This window comes from Mytilus trossulus, chromosome 14 (genome assembly GCF_036588685.1).
Source record: "Mytilus trossulus isolate FHL-02 chromosome 14, PNRI_Mtr1.1.1.hap1, whole genome shotgun sequence".
NCBI lineage: Eukaryota > Metazoa > Mollusca > Bivalvia > Mytilida > Mytilidae > Mytilus > Mytilus trossulus.
Genome location: NC_086386.1, coordinates 46,916,850 through 46,937,853, shown reverse-complemented (window position 1 = coordinate 46,937,853; position 21,004 = coordinate 46,916,850). Strand labels below are relative to the sequence as shown.

The window sequence follows — 21,004 nt, the reverse complement described above, 5'->3', positions numbered from 1 at the left end:
TAAACTAAAGTTATAGTGCGAAAACCAAGAAAATGCTTATTTGGGCCCTTTTTGGCCCCTAATTCCTAAAATGTTGGGACCAAAACTCCCAAAATCAATACCAACCTTCCTTTTATGGTCATAAACCTTGTGTTAAAATTTCATAGATTTCTATTCACTTTTACTCAAGTTAGAGTGCGAAAACTAAAAGTATTCGGACAACGCAGACGACGACGCCAACGTGATAGCAATATACGACGAAATTTTTTTCAAAATTTGCAGTCGTATAAAAATCATTTTAGTTTAAAAGACACCAAAGACAGGTAATAATTATTGCAGTTTACAAATATCCAACATATTCATTTTTTAATTCCAAGCCAAAGTTACAAACAATGGTTAAGGTCTATACAATTATTACAATATGGCTAAAAATAGTACATAGGGGGGCGAAATGTAGATTTTGGCTTATATCTCTGAAACCAAAGCATTTAGAGCAAATCTGTCGCGGGGGATAAATTGTTGATCAGGTGAAGATCTATCTAGTCGGTTATTGATTGTATTTCATGAGGGCCTCAGGGAAGATTAGCTTTATAGCTAACTGTGTAACCCTCTTTAAATAAAGAATTATTATTATTATTATCAGCCCATAAATTTTCATACAAAACAGACAACCTGTTGTTGGGTTGCTGCCCCAGAATTAGTAATTTTAAGGAAATTTTGCAGTTTTTGGTTATTATCTTGAATATTATAATAGATAGAGATAAACTGTAAACAGCAATAATGTTCAGCAAAGTAAGATCTACAAATAAGTCAAATGACCAAAATTGTCAGATTACCCCTTAAGGAGTTATTGCCCTTTATAGTCATTTTTTAACAATTTTCATAAATTTTTTGAATATATTTTCCACTGTAATTACTGGGACAAGTTCTTTATAGATAAAGATAATTGTAGCAACAAGAATGTACAGGAAATTAAGATCTACAAACACATCACAAAACCACAATTTCGTCATGTGTCCATAGATTAATATGCACCAAGGTGAGCGACACAGGCTCTTGAGAGCCACTAGTTTAAACTAAGATATCCTAATGATGATTGTGGTCAAGATTGGTTGAATTTGTCGTAGTAGTTTCAGAGAAGATTTTTGTAAAAGTTAATGACGACGGACGACAAGTGACGAGAAAGGCTCACTTGGGCCAGGTGAGCTAAAAATATGAAAACACCTTTATAGTTGTTTTTTATACTCTAAAGATGGCTAAAATGTCTAGAATCAATACATTGTTGTTGTTGTTATTGGTTTTGGAAGGCGGCTTACTTATGTAGTAATTGCGCCTTAAATTCATATAACATAATTTAAGATAATATGTATATAATTATACTTTCAGTCAATTTATTTTTAGTATTACGTTTTGGCGAGTAATCTTATGAAACTTTGACGAACATGGTTGTTGAATTACTAGAAAATAAATATATGTTGAGAGACAAAAAAACAACAACAAAAAAACACATATCAGAAGGTATACATGTACTAAGAAAATGAAAAAAAATCAAGAGCAAATGATAGTCCATTGTTGAATTTTCATTGATATTTCTGCCTTTTTTGCAGAGTTATCTCCCTTATCAATGCAATTCTCCACAGGAATTTTGAAATCATTTTTTTTTTAGTTTTTCTCAAGTTAGATTTTATGGGACTTTTTTCTGTGTATATTTTTGGATATAATGCTAAAGATTAAAACTTAAAAATCTTCTGTTGCAATTACTTCAAGGTTAGGGTGAAATTTATGCTAGATTGACTGGACTATTATGATGTACTGTTACACCAGTCACATTCTGTATGTATGTGCCTATCCCATGTCAAGAGCCTGTAATTCAGTCGTTGTCATTTGTTGCTGTGTTACATATTTCTTGTTTCATCATTTTTTGTGTACATTTATAAGGCCGTTAGTTTGTTTTACATTTGATTTCTGGGCCTTTTAAAGCTGACTATGCAGTATGGACTTTTCTTATTGTTGAAGGCTAAACGGTGACCTATTGCTGTTAATTTCTGCCAGTTGGTCTCTTGTGGAGTGTTGTCTCATTGGCAATCATACCACATCTGCAGAGCTGGATTTCAATAACATAGTTCCTGTGACAAGTCCACATTTCTCCATAATGGTACAAATTATTCACACTTCATTCAAATTTGCAAGTCTCTTGTTTGATAAAGGCCTGATCAAACCCACTAAGAACTTCTACCTATTATAGTTTTGAAGACAATAGGCAATAGTTTGTTAAAACAGTCGTTTAAAGGCAATCACTCTTAATAAAAGTTAATAAATGTTTTCAGTAAAATTGCCTTGGTGCCAGGTTTGGTTAAAAAAAGAATTAAGCAAGTTAAAATATGTTTTATTATAAAATCTATTTAAACATGACATTCATTGACATTTCATGATTAAAACAAAAATGGTGGTGAAAAATACAGCACTTTCAGTCATTCCCTTTACATTGCTCCATAGCAAAAAGAAAATATTGTAGCTGTTAGCCTGTAGGTCAGTGAAGCCGATGAAACTTAAAATATTTTACACAGTTAAATTTTAAATTCATCATGAACATGTATAAATACTTGACAATATCATAAAAACTACTCAAATTTTGTTCTGAAGAAAGATGACAGGATTGTTTCCCCTTGAATGGGATGAATAAAATAATGATTTTATATACAATGATAAATATACAATCATCTACGATGAACAATATATACAAATGATCAACTATACATAACAGAAATTGTACATTTCTTGATCCAGGATACCCCCCCAATTGTTCATGATACAGAATCGCCAGTGTTTATTCGTCATCATCTTCATCCTCCTCCTCCTCTTCTTCATCATCGTCATCTTCCTCTTCTTCACTCTCTGGCTTGGGTTTCTTTGCTGGGGGTCCTGCAGGTTTCTTGGCTGGAGCTGCACCACCTCCCCTGTATTTTGCCATTGCCTGTGGGGAGAAGAAACGATTTAATAAAGTATCCACATGGAAAAACAATAAGGCCAAATAAAATAGTATGTGTGGTTCTAGTTACATCTGAAAAAAAGTTAGGGTAGGTAGGTAGGTATTTTATGTTTTTTATTTACCTTGAGTCTATGGGAGCAACATTCCGAGTTTGTTGTTCTTCACAAGACAAGGACATGACCTTATTAAAATGTCATTATGATAAATGGTGTTCCCATGTTGTTGTAAAAAGTATAATTTTTTCAGAGAAATACATAAAATAGAAAATTCATCCAGTAGGAGCTAGCATAACTTCAAATCTTAACTTTTTATTCCTGTCTTTATTCATTATTGGAATTTTTCGAAAGATAGATAAAAAGAACAATTACTGCAGTTTCAGTAAATGCTGTATACTAATGATGCTTCCAGAATTTGAAAGGCGAGTAATTTAATTTGGCGATACCGATTCTGTTTAACTTTCGAAACAATAAAAACATAAGAGAATTGTATGGATAAAGAGTACAAGAAAAATTGTACTTTCCAAACTTCCTCTAAAATCAAGTTTAGAATACCCTCCTTATTGAAGATTGAAATGCATACAGACAAAACATTAATGTGTTTTGATAGAAATTGCAAAGCAATAAGTAACCAAGCTGGTAGTAGTTTTTAAGTTGTATGATGCCAAACCTACCTGTTCATATCTGATTTTATCTGCGGCTGCCTGTTTTTCATATTTTGTTCTATCTGTTTGTTTCTCCCACCGTTTTCCCATCTCCTTGGCTACGAGTGCTACTGACCAATCACCATGATCTTTCCTTACTTTTGGTCTTTCTTCGTTACAGAAGAAAAAGAATGCAGAACTGTAAGAAAATAAATAGTTATTTTATGTATTTCCTGCCATTGGATTGATCTTACATCAAGCTAAAGAAAAATTATTTATCTTGGGATTCTTTTCATCTTATGTCAGCTCAGCCACAAAATCAATAGATTTACCCATGTTCAATGCAATAAGCCAAAATATTAAGAACATTTTTGCCCTAGACACCTAGTCACACAAGTGTCTACAAAATCAGACATTACCGACAATTCAAGCTGCTCTAGAAAAACTTATAATCCACAAGACTTCATTTGTGCCAGTATAATGCAGTATTAAGGGAAAGGAGGTTAAAGAGAAATTATATGTTGATATTTATATGTACCAAAATAAACAACAATGAATAACAAAGCATGACATGAAATTAATATATTGCAATACCCACATTGAATTGGGAAAATGTCTTACTTCAAGAATCATTTATGTACTTTAAATGATTACAAATTAAGAATCTAATAATCCTTTTAGTCCCTGGCTCCCACTTTTATCCTGTTGTAAATTTTTAACCCAGACAAGTCATTCAAATATTTAGACGTAAGATGATTCAGAAATTAGCCAATATTGCCACACTACATATGCATTCATCTTACAGGGATCTCTTTGGTGCATTGGGATCTTTATCTCTCTTCTTTCTTCCAACTTTCTCTCCTGGTCCTGGCTCGTAATTTTGCATTTCTCCCTCATATCTAGCTTTGTCTTTCTCTGCCATATCTTCATATTTCCTCTTTTCCTTTGCACTGATTTCCTACAAAACAAAACCAGAATTCTTACATACAAAATAATATTCATCTATTGTAACAAATAAAATCATTACTTCTATCAAATTGCAAGTCTAAGCAAGTTCACAGTTTGAAATCAGAATGTTTTGATTTTGATTTATTGACACCACTAGTAGTGGACTCTGACTGTTAAATCTCTTAAGGTATTGATTACCCAGTTGTAAATTGTACATGATTACTTGGCAGTACATTTTTAAAATTTTGCCTGATCTCTTTTGCTTAAATAAAATGCCTAAAATGGAAAAATGACCTTTCATACTTAAGCTACATTTGTAAATAAAGACTATAGTATACAGGTAACAGCTTACATGAGACCTACTACCCATATCTCCCCGTAAATGATTGGTATAATATGGTCAACTGGACATGGTGGCAAACAATCCTACCATGAATGAGAGCTTTCTGTCAAACGGTCTCTGAGTAATGATGTGTTTTGGACAGACATAAGACCATTCCTATATCCTTCGCAGCGCAACAGACAACTAGATAGAATTATATGATTAAGGGTGAGGATCTTAACCATATTTTTTCAATATATCTTACAATTTATTATAGAATGAGTAGAACATGACTCGGAGAAATAATTAGATGCATTAAAAAAGTCTTGCCATGTCAAATAAGAATATGTGAGGTTTTAAGATGGACATATAAAGATAACAAGTACATAGTATTCTTCCATGGAAATCAACACATTGTCTTCATGTGGTGCATCCATGCACCAAATATCAAAAGCCCGTCAAAGAATGGAATGTTCCACACAAAAATGTAAAAAAATAAGGCCTATTGAGCTTCAGGCAAGATAAAATTATGCTTCAAAGTTCATAATGAATTATGGGAAGAACCATTATGATTTATGTCAGCACCATGCATGCTAAATATCATAAGCGAGTGTCAAAAAGAAAAAAAATATGGACCTCCTGGACAAGGTTTTTAAAAAAAACCCAGAGGAAGAAACACTCCTTAAGTAGAATGTTGTCCTTGGTCCAAGGGAAGATATAATCAAGGGACAGGCAAACCTTATAGTAAATTTCCCATAAAATAATGCAATCAAAAACCGTACCCTCCATTTTTCAGCACACTTTTTCGAGAATTCAGCAAACACAACTTTTTCTGTTGGATTTTTTTTCTTGTGTTCCTCTCTAAAACACTGCACAAAGAAGACATAAGATGACATACGTCCACGTGGCTTTCCATCTTTCCTTCCCATCTTGATTTAATATCGATTTGAAATATTTCTGAAAATAAAATGATTTGTTTATACAATGTACATGTATATGCAAGTGAAGGCAATTCTCAGTGTAAAACATTTGAATACTCAAATTTAACATTGTAAGCACTCCCACTGTTTTGAATCATTCATCTTCAATTTCCTCTGGATATTTTGTTTTTAGAAAAGAGCACAACTTTTACACGACAGCTTATTCTGACACACAAGACTACATTCAGTTTTTGTCAAGATTGTTTATGGAATTATTTCCTAAAGTTAATAAAATGTTTTTCTGACAAAACTAAGGACACACAGATGCTGTATTACCAAAATCTAAAATATAAACAACAATGAGGCTGATGGTGCTTGGTTGGCTCCCTTTATGTTATGGGTCATGATTTTATTTTTTAAATCATTAACCAGATGCTTCGCAGGGCGTAGCTTTATACGACCGCAGAGGTTGAACCCTGAACGGTTGGGGCAAGTATGGACACACCATTCAAGCTGGATTCAGCTCTAAATTTGGATTGTGATTAAATAGTTGACACAGCATAGGTTTCTGACACAGAATGAATGTGTTCTAATGAACTTAAAATTTTTGTTTTCTCTTAGAGCAATTCACTATGCTGTTCAATATTAATCCTCTCAAAATAATTTTTGAAGAAATTTTCTTTTTATTTATGAAATTTCAAATGAGAAAAATTGAACCCAATTTTTTAATCACATCCCCCTTTCCCTTATTCCAAAACTAATCTCAATTAAAATATTCTAATGGAGTTTGCAACAATAACTACTCATTTAAATACATCATAAAATAAAATGTAAAAAAACTGCTTGTTATCACTGAATGGTAAAGATTATTTAAATTTATCAGTTGGTAGTAAAAAGTGAATATACATTGTATATTGTATATAACAAAGATTTAAGTTGATTCTGGACAAAGAAAGATAACTCCAATTAAAAAAAATTCTTGCAATAAGATATTTCTTGCTTACTATTTTGGACAAAGAAAGATAACTCTAATTAAAAAAAAATTTGCTATTTCACAATATTGTGAAATTAGATATTTCTTGCCATTGCACTATACTGTGCAATTGAAAAGACTTGCTTTTCCACAATACTTAATATAATAATTTTAGATCCTGATTTGGAACAACTTGAAAACTGGGCCCATAATCAAAAATCTAAGTACATGTTTAGATTCAGCATATCAAAGAGGCCCAAGAATTTAATTTTTGTTAAAATCAAACTTAGTTTAATTTTGGACTCTTTGGACCTTAATGTAGGCCAATTTGAAAACGGGACCAAAAATGATGAATCTACATACACAGTTAGATTTGGCATATCAAAGAACCCCATTTATTCAACTTTTGATGAAATCAAAAAAGTTTAATTTTGGACCCCGATTTGGGCCAACTTGAAAACTGGGCCAATAATAAAAAATCTAAGTTCATTTTTAGATTCAGCATATCAAAGAACCCCAAAGATTCAATTTTTGTTAAAATCAAACTAAGTTTAATTTTGGACCCTTTGGACCTTAATGTAGACCAATTTGAAAACAGGACCAAAAGTTAAGAATCTACATACACAGTTAGATTCGGCATATCAAAGAACCCCAATTATTCAATTTAGATGAAATCAAACAAAGTTTAATTTTGGACCCTTTGGGCCCCTTTTTCTTAAACTGTTGGGACCAAAACTCCTAAAATCAATATCAACTTTCCTTTTATGGTCATTAACCTTGTGTTTAAATTTCATAGATTTCTATTTACTTATACTAACGTTATGGTGCGAAAACCAAGAAAAATGCTTATTTGGGTCCCTTTTTGGCCCCTAATTCCTAAACTGTTTGGATCTAAATTTCCAAAATCAATACCAATCTTCCTTTTGTGGTCAAAAACATTATATTTAAATTTCATTGATTTCTATTTACTTAAACTAAAGTTATTGTGCGAAAACCCAGAATAATGCTTATTTGGGCCCTTTTCTGGCCCCTAATTCCTAAACTGTTGAAACCAAAACTCCCAAAATCAATCCCAACCTTTCTTTTGTGGTCATCAACCTTGTGTCAAAATTTCATAGATTTCTATTAACTTAAACTAAAGTTATAGTGCGAAAACCAAGAAAATGCTTATTTGGGCCCTTTTTGGCACCTAATTCCTAAAATGTTGGGACCAAAACTCCCAAAATCAATACCAACCTTCCTTTTATGGTCATAAACCTTGTGTTAAAATTTCATAGATTTCTATTCACTTTTACTAAAGTTAGAGTGCGAAAACTAAAAGTATTCGGACGACGACGACACCAACGTGATAGCAATTTACGACGAAATTTTTTTCAAAATTTGCAGTCGTATAAAAATCATTTCAGTTTAAAAGACACCAAAGACAGGTAATAATTATTGCAGTTTACAAATATCCAACATATTCATTTTTTAATTCCAAGCCAAAGTTACAAACAATGGTTAAGGTCTATACAATTATTACAATATGGCTAAAAATAGTACATAGGGGGGCGAAATGTAGATTTTGGCTTATATCTCTGAAACCAAAGCATTTAGAGCAAATCTGTCGCGGGGGATAAATTGTTGATCAGGTGAAGATCTATCTAGTCGGTTATTGATTGTATTTCATGAGGGCCTCAGGGAAGATTAGCTTTATAGCTAACTGTGTAACCCTCTTTAAATAAAGAATTATTATTATTATTATCAGCCCATAAATTTTCATACAAAACAGACAACCTGTTGTTGGGTTGCTGCCCCAGAATTAGTAATTTTAAGGAAATTTTGCAGTTTTTGGTTATTATCTTGAATATTATAATAGATAGAGATAGACTGTAAACAGCAATAATGTTCAGCAAAGTAAGATCTACAAATAAGTCAAATGACCAAAATTGTCAGTTTATCCCTTAAGGAGTTATTGCCCTTTATAGTCATTTTTTAACAATTTTCATAAATTTTTTGAATATATTTTCCACTGTAATTACTGGGCCAAGTTCTTAATAGATAAAGATAATTGTAGCAACAAGAATGTACAGGAAATTAAGATCTACAAACACATCACAAAACCACAATTTCGTCATGTGTCCATTGTTTAATATGCACCAAGGTGAGCGACACAGGCTCTTGAGAGCCTCTAGTTTAAACTAGATATCCTAATGATGATTGTGGACAAGTTTGGTTGAATTTGTCCTAGTAGTTTCAGAGAAGATTTTTGTAAAAGTTAATGACGACGGACGACAAGTGACGAGAAAGGCTCACTTGGGCCAGGTGAGCTAAAAATATGAAAACACCTTTATAGTTGTTTTTTATACTCTAAAGATGGCTAAAATGTCTAGAATCAATACATTGTTGTTGTTATTGGTTTTGGAAGGCGGCTTACTTATGTAGTAATTGCACCTTAAATTCATATAACATAATTTAAGATAATATGTATATAATTATACTTTCAGTCAATTTATTTTTAGTATTACGTTTTGGCGAGTAATCTTATGAAACTTTGACGAACATTGTTGTTGAATTACTAGAAAATAAATATATGTTGAGAGACAAAAAAAACCACATATCAGAAGGTATACATGTACTATGAAAATGAAAAAAAATCAAGAGCAAATGATAGTCCATTGTTGAATTTTCATTGATATTTCTGCCTTTTTTGCAGAGTTATCTCCCTTATCAATGCAATTCTCCACAGGAATTTTGAAATCATGATTTTTTTAGTTTTTCTCAAGTTAGATTTTATGGGACTTTTTTCTGTGTATATTTTTGGATATAATGCTAAAGATTAAAACTTAAAAATCTTCTGTTGCAATTACTTCAAGGTTAGGGTGAAATTTATGCTAGATTGACTGGACTATTATGATGTACTGTTACACCAGTCACATTCTGTATGTATGTGCCTATCCCATGTCAAGAGCCTGTAATTCAGTCGTTGTCATTTGTTGCTGTGTTACATATTTCTTGTTTCATCATTTTTTGTGTACATTTATAAGGCCGTTAGTTTGTTTTACATTTGATTTCTGGGCCTTTTAAAGCCGACTATGCAGTATGGACTTTTCTTATTGTTGAAGGCTAAACGGTGACCTATTGCTGTTTATTTCTGCCAGTTGGTCTCTTGTGGAGTGTTGTCTCATTGGCAATCATACCACATCTGCAGAGCTGGATTTCAATAACATAGTTCCTGTGACAAGTCCACATTTCTCCATAATGGTACAAATTATTCACACTTCATTCAAATTTGCAAGTCTCTTGTTTGATAAAGGCCTGATCAAACCCACTAAGAACTTCTACCTATTATAGTTTTGAAGACAATAGGCAATAGTTTGTTAAAACAATCGTTTATAGGCAATCACTCTTAATAAAAGTTAATAAACGTTTTCAGTAAAATTGCCTTGGTGCCAAGTTTGGTTAAAAAAAGAATTAAGCAAGTTAAAATATGTTTTATTATAAAATCTATTTAAACATGACATTCATTGACATTTCATGATTAAAACAAAAATGGTGATGAAAAATACAGCACTTTCAGTCATTTCTTTTACATTGCTCCATAGCAAAAAGATAATAATGTAGCTGTTAGCCTGTAGGTCAGTGAAGCCGATGAAACTTAAAATATTTTACACAGTTAAATTTTAAATTCATCATGAACATGTATAAATACTCGACAATATCATAAAAACTACTCAAATTTTGTTCTGAAGAAAGATGACAGGATTGTTTCCCCTTGAATGGGATGAATAAAATAATGATTTTATATACAATGATAAATATACAATCATCTAATATGAACAATATATACAAATGATCAACTATACATAACAGAAATTGTACATTTCTTGATCCAGGATACCCCCCAATTGTTCATGATACAGAATTGCCAGTGTTTATTCGTCATCATCTTCATCCTCCTCCTCCTCTTCTTCATCATCGTCATCTTCCTCTTCTTCACTCTCTGGCTTGGGTTTCTTTGCTGGGGGTCCTGCAGGTTTCTTGGCTGGAGCTGCACCACCTCCCCTGTATTTTGCCATTGCCTGTGGGGAGAAGAAACGATTTAATAAAGTATCTACATGGAACTGCAATAAGGCCAAATAAAATAGTATGTGTGGTTCTAGTTACATCTGAAAAAAGTTAGGGTAGGTAGGTATTTTATGTTTTTTATTTACCTTGAGTCTATGGGAGCAACATTCCGACTTTGTTGTTCTTCACAAGACATGGACATGACCTTATTAAAATGTCATAATGATAATTGGTGTTCCCATGTTGTTGTAAAAAGTATAATTTTTTCAGAGAAATACATAAAATAGAAAATTCATCCAGTAGGAGCTAGCATAACTTCAAATCTTAACTTTTTATTCCTGTCTTTATTCATTATTGGAATTTTTCGAAAGATAGATTAAAAGAACAATTATTGCAGTTTCAGTAAATGCTGTATACAAATGATGCTTCCAGAATTTGAAAGGCGAGTAATTTAATTTGGCGATACCGATTGTTTAACTTTTGAAACAATAAAAACATAAGAGAATTGTATGGATAAAGAGTACAAGAAAAATTGAACTTTCCAAACTTCCTCTCAAATCAATTTTAGAATACCCCTCCTTATTTAAGATTGAAATGAATACAGACAAAACATTCATTAATGTTTTGATAGAAATTGCAAAGCAATAAGTAACCAAGCTGGTAGTAGTTTTTAAGTTGTATGACGCTGAACCTACCTGTTCATATCTGATTTTATCTGCGGCTGCCTGTTTTTCATATTTTGTTCTATCTGTTTGTTTCTCCCACCGTTTTCCCATCTCCTTGGCTACGAGTGCTACTGACCAATCACCATGATCTTTCCTTACTTTTGGTCTTTCTTCATTACAGAAGAAAAAGAATGCAGAACTGTAAGAAAAAAAAAAGATATTTTATGTTTTTACTGCAATCGGAATGATCTTACAATCAAGTTAAAGAAAAATTATTTATCTTCGGTTTCTTTTCATCTTATGTTAAGAAATAGCCAATCTTTTTAGTCACTGGCATACAGGATAGGATACCCTGTTGACAGACAAATAAATAAAAATATTTAGTCAGAAGACAATTCAGAAATTAGCCAATATTGCCCCACTACATAGCATCTAAATTTTCGTTTATACAATAATTATCTACTAAACCTCAAATTATGTATAAAAAAATTATTCACTTTTAAAAATTTTAAAATGTATAAATCTACACATCACAAACAAGATTAACCGGACCATTTAGTAAAAAAAAAAAAAAAAGCTTAGGCAACATTGGACTGCTGAACACTAAAAATATGCATTGATCTTACAGGGATCTCTTTGGTGCATTAGGATCTTTGTCTCTCTTCTTTCTGCCGACCTTCTCTCCTGGTCCTGGCTCATAATTTTGCATTTCTCCCTCATATCTAGCTTTGTCTTTCTCTGCCATTTCTTCATATTTCCTCTTTTCCTTGGCACTGATTTCCTACAAAATAGAACCAGAATTAAGTACGTATTCTGACATCCAAAATAATATTTTCTATCGTAACAAACTAATTCACTATTTCTATCATTTAAAGGAAATTTTAGTTTGAAATCAGCATGTTTTGACTTTGATTTAATAACACTTAAGGTAGTTGACGGTTAAATCTCAAAAGTATTGTTTACCCAGTTGTCAGTTATACATGACTACTTTTCAGTTCATTTGAAAAATCTTGTAATCAAGTAAATATCTTAAAAGAATGATGAAATTTTCCATAAATCTATGAATAAAAAACTTGCCCTCCATTTTTCTGCACATTTTTTTGTGAATTCAGCAAAAACAACTTTTTCTGTTGGATTTTTCTTCTTGTGTTCCTCTCTGAATGACTGCACAAAGAAGGCATAAGATGACATACGTCCACGGGGCTTTCCGTCTTTCTTTCCCATCTTGATTTATTATTGATTTAAATAGTTCTGAAAATAAAATGATTTGTTAATATATGGAAGAAGGCAATTTTAATAATGTAAAACATTTAATTATTCAAATAAAAGGTTGAAAACACTCCCACTGCAGCCTGTACTCCAACTGGTTTGTATCATTTCATTTTCAATTTCCACTCAATACTTTGTTTTGGAAAAAAAACTTTACCCGACAGCACTTTTCTAACACATCATTAATGCTGTATTACCAAAAAGGTTGGCTCCGTAATGTAACATTGTCATGATTTTATAACATTTTAGCCTATAAGACACCAATGAAGCAAATTATTGTTGCAGTTAACAAATAACCAATATATAAATGGGTATAAACTAATTCCAAGCCAAATTTTCAAAAAATGGTTAATGCCTATACAAGGACTTGTTTTCATGTATCGATACAATGTAATACAAATCTACTTTTTTTCTGTTGCTCTTTTGTGAAGTTATATCCTAGTCTGTATGGGTGGTCTATTTTTAACAAAGCTTACTACTAATATTTATACTAAGCATAGGTAATATTTGTAATTTGACAAGTTTGAAGTATTACTCTAATTAAGATGACATGTCATAACCTTAAGATGTAAGTGACAGTATTCACATTAATTAATACAAAGATAATTATTATTACTCATATAATTTTCAATGTTACATTTTCTCATTACATTATTATTCAAACTACAATAAGTATGAATTAAGGAGTAGTCTCTTATGATAATTACTGTAACTTAACAAATTAAAATAATAATGTATTCAACTGGTCTTGAAATGTCAATTTCTTAATAGTAAGTAAAATAATACAAATTCTGAATTGGCATGGTGACATATATAACATTTTCTTTTATATCTTATGAGCAACAAAATGTATCATTTGCATCAAACGTAAAGTAGAAGGTGCACAATGCAATCATGACCAAAAGAAATAATCATAATTTTTTTAAAACAAAAAAATAAAAATTTATATTACAAATAAAACCTGTGGTTACAATTACTAAAATTTTCTGATCATGAATTCTCAAATGCCTGGTAGTGAATTTATTCTACTGTGACATTATTGGTATTAATATTTATTATATTGTAAAACAAAATTAAACTTAGTATTATCATTATATTCATATGCACATTCTCTAAAACCTGTATATTGGCATTGCACAAGCTCATGTTTTTCTGTGTTTATGATTTACATTAAATCCATTGGAAATTTAGTCCTAGATGCAGGACTTATTTTTATTAGTTATTGGTAGCTTTAGCTGTGAGTACTCTCAGATCTGTCTATTTGTTGTTGAGATGAACAAGAACCCATCAACATCCACTCACTTTTTGTTCTAGATGTATTTCTTGTTGTATCCATCTAGCAAGTTAAACCTTTTTCAACTGATTTTTATAGTTTGTTCTTATGTTGTACTGTAACGTCAGTGTCCAGGGTTATGGGAGGGTTAGTGCCAACAAATTAGTTTAAACCACCACATTCTGTATGTGCCTGTCTCAAGCCAGGAGCCTGAAATTCAGTGGTTGCTGTGTTGCTTATTTTTTTGTTTTCCAATATTTTATACATAAATAAGCCTGCTAATTTTTTTTCAATTTAGCTAAATAACATCTGTTTGGGTATTACAATAACTCGTATAAATTTATGCTGAATGACAAGTGATGGCAAAAAATCATGATGGACCGAAGGGCCAGATGAGCTACAAAGAAGAAATATAGTTATATTCTTATGTTTTATTATAAAATCTATTTAAACATGACATTCATTAACATTTCATAATTAAAATATAATGGTGATGAAAAATATTTAGCACTTTCATAGTGAAAAATGTATTGTAGCTGTTTACTTGAAAGTCTGAGAGGAATGAAATTTTAAATGTACATAGATAAATATTTTTATTCATCGCTGAAAGTATTAATAATTCGATATCATACATGAAAGCTTCTGTAATTTTGTTTTGAAGTGAATTGACAGGATTGTTTCCCCTTGGATGGGATGAATAAAATAATGATTTTATATACAATGTTAAATATACAATCATCTAAGATGAACAATATATACAAATGATCAACTATACATAACAGAAATTGTACATTTCTTGATCCAGGATACCCCCCAATTGTTCATGATACAGAATTGCCAGTGTTTATTCGTCATCATCTTCATCCTCCTCTTCTTCTTCTTCTTCATCATCGTCATCTCCCTCCTCTTCACTCTCTGGTTTGGCTTTCTTTGCTGGGGGTCCTGCTGGTTTCTTTGCTGGAGCTGCACCACCTCCCCTGTATATTATCATTGCCTGTGGGGAGAAGAATCAGTTAATATAAGAACTAATGATATCCCTGCTTCAAGTATTTGGCAAACAGGAAATTCTAGAGCAATGGATGTATATATGCATCACATGATAAAAAGAAATGTGAAGCAAATATCATATTATATGTATACATTGTCAGGAAGGTACAAAATCTAAAAGTATATGGTTGGCAGGAAGTGGATGCGCTATGAATGTGAAAACAACACATTACACAGTTAGGTATTTTAACCATAACCCTGAATTTTTTTTCAAGAAGCTCTGATTTGAGGTTTTTCTTATATGGGTATAATCAGCAAGTATAGCAATGAACAAGATAAACAGGAAGGTTATGAGCAATGGACCCAAATGGCCATCAGAATAAAAACCTCGCATGATTTTCATGATACTCTGATTGTGAATCCAAAAATGAAAACATTACCCATTTCCATTCTCAATTTTATTGACAAACAATTTTGTACATGCTCATCAAATCTAATAACAAAAAAGTATTTGGTAAACTGGTTGATAAGTGGGGATTGTGAAATGCCAATATGAAGGCTGATTACAAATTTCATTAATTTGTAGATCACAGGGAAAATGCTACTGAAATTTCTTTGGACAGATGGAAAATTCAAGAACAGAAGTCTATTATACACTTGAACAATTATTGTTGGGCCTGTAAGAACAGGCCATAAGAATCTATACAAAATTTCCCACAAAATCATTGTCAAATTTGATTGAAATGACAAAAAAGCCTGTAAAAAAGATATGCCTTTTTCACCTGATTTTTATAGTTTGTACTTCCACCACTGTCCCCGATTAGGGAGAGGGTTGGAATCCTGCTAACATGTGTAACCCAACCACATACTGTATGTATGTGCCTGTCCCAAGTCAGGAGCATGTAATTTAGTGGTTGTCATTTGTTATGTGTAACATGTTTGTTTTTTTCTTCCTTTTAAAAACATAAATTAGGCTGTTAGTTTTTTTCTGGTTTTAATTATTTTACATTTGTCATGCCTGGCCGTGGGCCTTTTACAGCTTACTATGCGGTTTGTGCTTTGCTCTTATCAAAGGCCTTACATTGACCTATAGTTGTTAATTTCTGCATCATTTGGCTCTTATGGAGAGTTGTTCCATTGGCAATCATACCACATCTTCTGTTTTATCAATGGTTTACAACCTACCTGTTCATATCTGATTTTATCTGCAGCTGCCTGCTTTTCATATTTTGATCTATCGGTTACTTTCTCCCATCGTTTTCCCATCTCCTTGGCAACTTGTGCTACAGACCAATCACCATGATCTTTCCTGACACTTGGTCTTTCTTCGTTGCAGAAGAAAAAGAATGCAGAACTGCAAGAAAATTAAGTCATTATAAGTATTTTAATTGCAATGAAACTTCATTATGTTTTAATGATTTATTGAGCTCCTGATTTTGCATTAAAAACATTTTTTTTCTGAAAAATAATTTCATAATTAGATAAAGGCAACCAACAAAATGGTTCCGACTTCAAATGATAAAAAAAAACTAAAATTAAAGTCTTACAGATTAGTAAAGCACCCAAATATAAGATCTTATCACTGGTGGACAATGACCAATTAAGAAGTCCATGTTTTCAATAGTATACTAGTAGATAGACAAGTGTGATAAAAAATTTGGTTCCTTTAACTTTAAAAATTTAAAGTTTTAGCAAACCGCATTACTCATCTCTATGAAAATCTTGATCAAAAATGCCAAGTGTGATAACAAAGTAGTCCCTACTCCTAGAGTGGGGATATATAATGATTTCAGATATTAAGACTTACAGGGATCTCTTTGGTGCATTAGGATCTTTTTCTCTCTTCTTTCTTCCGACTTTCTCTCCTGGCCCTGGTACATAATTCTTCATTTCTGCCTCATATCTAGCTTTGTCTTTCTCTGCCATATCTTCAAATCTTTTCTTTTCCTTGCCAGTCATTTCCTGTGCATAAAAAAAACACCAGAATTAAATAATCTTGAATAAAAATATAATATCAAAATTATTTATGAACAGAAAAAGAAGATACATATTATAAAATGAATAGCTTTAAAGAGTCATGAAATAATTGTTTGCCATAATATAAATTGAATAAGTTTACATAATTGTTGCCCAAAATGTTTGAAGTATTTCACCGTTTCCAAGTTCATTAAATAGTGCTTAACCTTCCATTTTTCGGCACACTTTTTGGTGAATTCAGCAAACACCACTTTTTCTGTTGGGTGTTTTTTCTTGTGTTCCTCTCTACAAGTCTGTACAAAGAAGGCATAAGAGGACATGCGTCCACGTGGCTTTCCATCTTTCCTCCCCATCTTGATTGAATATTAAATTGAAATATTTCTGAAATAAAATGATTAAATTTTTATGCAAGAAAACTCTTCACAAGAAAAAAACATTTGAATATAGATAGACATTGCAGGCTATAACTAAGCACTCAGACTTTAGCTGGTACTGGTCTGAACCATTGAACTTCAATTTCTACAGGAACTTGTGTTTAAAAAAAAAGAGCACATTTATTATCCTTAACTGCAAGATTTTCAGTTTGATTCAGTTTAATCATTATTTTCGAAAGTTTATGGAGTTTTTCTGACAAAAAGGGACATGAATCATAGATGCTGTACAACTAAGATATGTAAACGTACATATATCTCCCCTTAAAGAAAAACCTTGAATGGGCTCAACAACAAAAAATCAAAAAATCATCTTTAATTTGCACCATATTTTATAAAAGCTAGTGTGACTGCTCAGTGAAAATAAAACAAGTTGGGCTCAACCCATCAAATGGAGAATATTTATCAAGTAATTATTGAATGATTCATACTTTTCATTGCACAGATACATTTTATCAGTTCTGTTGCCCTGATAAGAACAGTATATAACCATATACACAAAGCATAGTATAATTGCATGATGAAGGGGAGGTAATTCCTACTCAAATATGGAACTGCATTTTAAAGAAAGCTATTTTTAACTTGAGAACAGCTGGTGAAAAGTTTAGCATTAATTTAATATTTTATCCCATATCTAATAAAGCTAGCAACATACAGAATATTATATCATAAATTTCATTTCTTGTCGATAAAATAACCAACTTCTTATCAAAAACAAAATCTTGAATTAGTATTAATACATGATAAATGCAGCAGATTTCCAAAAAGACATGACAAATATTTGGTTCTTCATAAAAAATCTTAAAATTTCCAAGACCCCCTAAAAAATTTGGTAATTATTTCTACTATCAAGTTTTGCTCATTTTTCTATATTATTTGGCTACTCCATGTCACTTGACAATTGAAATCCCAAGAATGTCAGAAATAATCTCATTGAGTACTGGATAATCACTAATTTACAAAAGTCTAATAAATAGCATTATATGGATTGCCCACGACTCAAATTGACAGCCAGTGGCAAAGTGAAAAACAAAAGTTATGTTCAATAGTTTATTAAAAGATGTCTGTTTCACAACCTTCATTCGGTATGTCGAGAAAAATGATCATGAAATTATGGGTGCTCAAGTATTGCAATTGAATGTGAAAGATCTGGTGACTTATTCTGTGAAAACATCTAAAATCTGTAAGAAAACAATTCTTAATATTTGCAAGATTAAAACCATAACATTTTCAACACCCTCCTTTTTTTTAATTTAATTTATAAGATCATTCCAGAGCTTTAATGAATTCCTACAACAATTGTACCTGATCATTTGAAATAATCAAAAGCAATACTTGATCTTTCACAGTCTAATATCAATTTCATGTTAATATGTCAATTTTGGCAAAATTTGTTATTAAGATATTATAAAATAATTTTAAGAGCCATTTAAAACAGAAATATACATGTAATGAAGAAAACATTTTCCCTTTTTTTTTTATTTTATCAAAATTGATGAGCAATATGATATAAACAGCGAGCTTTATATTTTGATTTTTCATGAAATAATCAGTTTTCAGATTTTATTTTTTACCGATTTTTATCCTTAAAAATAAAATTCAATAAAATTAGAATAAATACTGACCTTGCATGTGTCTCCTTGATAAGATTTCCTTCACATTCATATCACAATACTTGGTCACAGTTACTTATTTTTTTCGAAATTCACGATCATTTTTCTCGAAATACCGAATGATAGACGAGTTTGATGGAACGTCATACATAATCATCAACTTCAAATCCATGCGCTGTTCATGTAGAAATGTCCAAGGTAACCATGTTTATTTTCATTAATAAAGAGTGCCTGTAGGGAGTTTCGAGGACGGACTAGTCTTGAGTAAGAAATCATGTCATTCATTGAAAAATGTCACATCTACAGTAGAAACACTCTCCCTTAGATGATTCAGGCAACTTGGGTTATATTCCCTCTATGAAGTCATAATTTGACAGGTCTATTCAAGTAAGCTGAATCATAAGAGCCAAAGAGCCCAAATTTATAGAAAGTGAACCTTTTTGGGGATAAAAAGTAGTCTCAGTACATTAGAATATTATTTATCTTTAAGCATTCTTGAGGCTACATTTCAATCATAAAAAGTTTTCTCTAGAAAAATTTACCCTGTTCAATGATGACGAGTCAGTGGAATTATATATCTCAATTTTTTAACAATACTGCACTTTGTGTCTGAAACGTTCAAGAATCGTGCAACTTAAACATCGAATATTTTTGTTTAAATACATTGCAATATGTCAGTATTCTAGCATTGAAGCTTCAGCTTTTGTTGTCCTTTTCTTAAAAAATTCACACAAACAACAAGTCTGATTTCAAAAATCACAAAAAATCAATACAAAAAATAATATCAGGGAAGAATTTTCAGTATTAAATTCCATTAGTAACATTAAAACATGCAAACTGCTGAAAAATAGCATAAAAATTCATCCACAAATATTCCCATGTATTCTCTGTGAAAAAAATTCAAAATTCATAATTTATGTTTTTAAACCTGTTTCCATCTGTTTTGGAACAAAGAAAAGATTGAAATACAAACAAAGATTGATTTTAAACTTTCACTTCTATTATTAATTTAGTAAATATTTTTTTTTAAACATTACAAATTTTCCCCCATGCTATCCTATGCAAGATATTTTCCCTATGTTGTTCAATGTAAAAATCAGACATGGCGCATATTTCTGCCGCCGACAAACAACGACCTCAAAAAGCACCTTCTCAAAGTCAAATTCCAATACTATGAATGAAAGTCCAGTTAAATTTAACCCTTCTTTGATGTTATTTCGCTAAATATCAATTACAATCGTTTCCAAGAAAGTTTAAGGTTTCCGTTTTCATTGCCCATAGAATCCTATGGTTATATAGTAACTCTATGTACAAGGCAAATGCCTTGGTTTATCGTTGATGGCTGTGTACGGCTTTCTTCACAAAGGAACGACAAAATGAATCGTCGATTTCGACAACTTTTCAGTAACGCTGGTTGTTCAAATTTTACAGAAATGTAGCAAATGTCAATATTATAAAACGTCTTTACTTAGTTTGACATGTTACCTTACCAGAAAAAAGATATCAGAGCGAGTAATCCAAATACTACAGCAATGGCATCCACAAGCATAAAGTAATGGCGGTTGCTTACAGTGTTAATCCTGCAAAATCAACACTTTTCAGAGGCAAAATGCATCCTCCACCGATAACGCAAGTGATACCAAATTAATGAAAATGAAAGATAAATCCTTTTACTTTTGCATTATAATTATTAAAATATTTTTTTCACATTTGAAATAATTTAAAATTGATCAGACTTACCTATACCCAAGCTGGAAATGCCGCAATGATAACCCACGCTACAGTATGCAGGCTACATAGACAAAGCTATGGGGCGATTCGTGAACGTTGATTGGATGATTTGTCGATTGAATGGATTTATTGACCAATCAATGATTTAGCAGGTGCGTGACGTTTATGTAAATTGATAAGTCAAAGGAGATTTTGACATGTGACTTACGTTTGAAAATCACATTGGTTGTAAACAAATAG

The 21,004-nt window shown here is 31.6% G+C and overlaps 2 protein-coding genes and 1 pseudogene across 3 annotated transcripts; all 3 read right to left on the bottom strand.

The window, feature by feature from the left end:
• Positions 1 to 2,349: 2,349 nt before the first annotated feature.
• Positions 2,350 to 5,807, bottom strand: LOC134697817 (high mobility group protein B2-like; annotated as a pseudogene).
• A 4,422-nt stretch (positions 5,808 to 10,229) lies between these two features.
• Positions 10,230 to 20,946, bottom strand: LOC134695948 (high mobility group protein B2-like). 2 transcript variants are annotated; one of them, XM_063557445.1, is made up of 5 exons: positions 20,774 to 20,946; positions 12,561 to 12,734; positions 12,110 to 12,264; positions 11,514 to 11,682; positions 10,230 to 10,832 (listed from the first exon to the last, which is right to left on the bottom strand). In XM_063557445.1, the coding sequence occupies exons 2-5, from the start codon at positions 12,705 to 12,707 to the stop codon at positions 10,686 to 10,688; spliced, it is 618 nt and encodes a 205-aa protein (XP_063413515.1). In that variant the 5' UTR covers positions 12,708 to 12,734; positions 20,774 to 20,946; the 3' UTR covers positions 10,230 to 10,685. The 2 variants fall into 2 exon arrangements, with proteins under 2 accessions (XP_063413515.1, XP_063413516.1); XM_063557446.1 differs by lacking the exon at positions 20,774 to 20,946 and adding an exon at positions 13,158 to 13,221.
• Positions 14,444 to 20,755, bottom strand: LOC134695947 (high mobility group protein B2-like). The gene is made up of 5 exons (XM_063557443.1): positions 20,524 to 20,755; positions 17,196 to 17,370; positions 16,820 to 16,974; positions 16,198 to 16,366; positions 14,444 to 15,019 (listed from the first exon to the last, which is right to left on the bottom strand). Exons 2-5 carry the CDS (start codon positions 17,340 to 17,342, stop codon positions 14,870 to 14,872), a joined length of 621 nt encoding a protein of 206 aa, XP_063413513.1. The 5' UTR covers positions 17,343 to 17,370; positions 20,524 to 20,755; the 3' UTR covers positions 14,444 to 14,869.
• Positions 20,947 to 21,004: the final 58 nt, after the last annotated feature.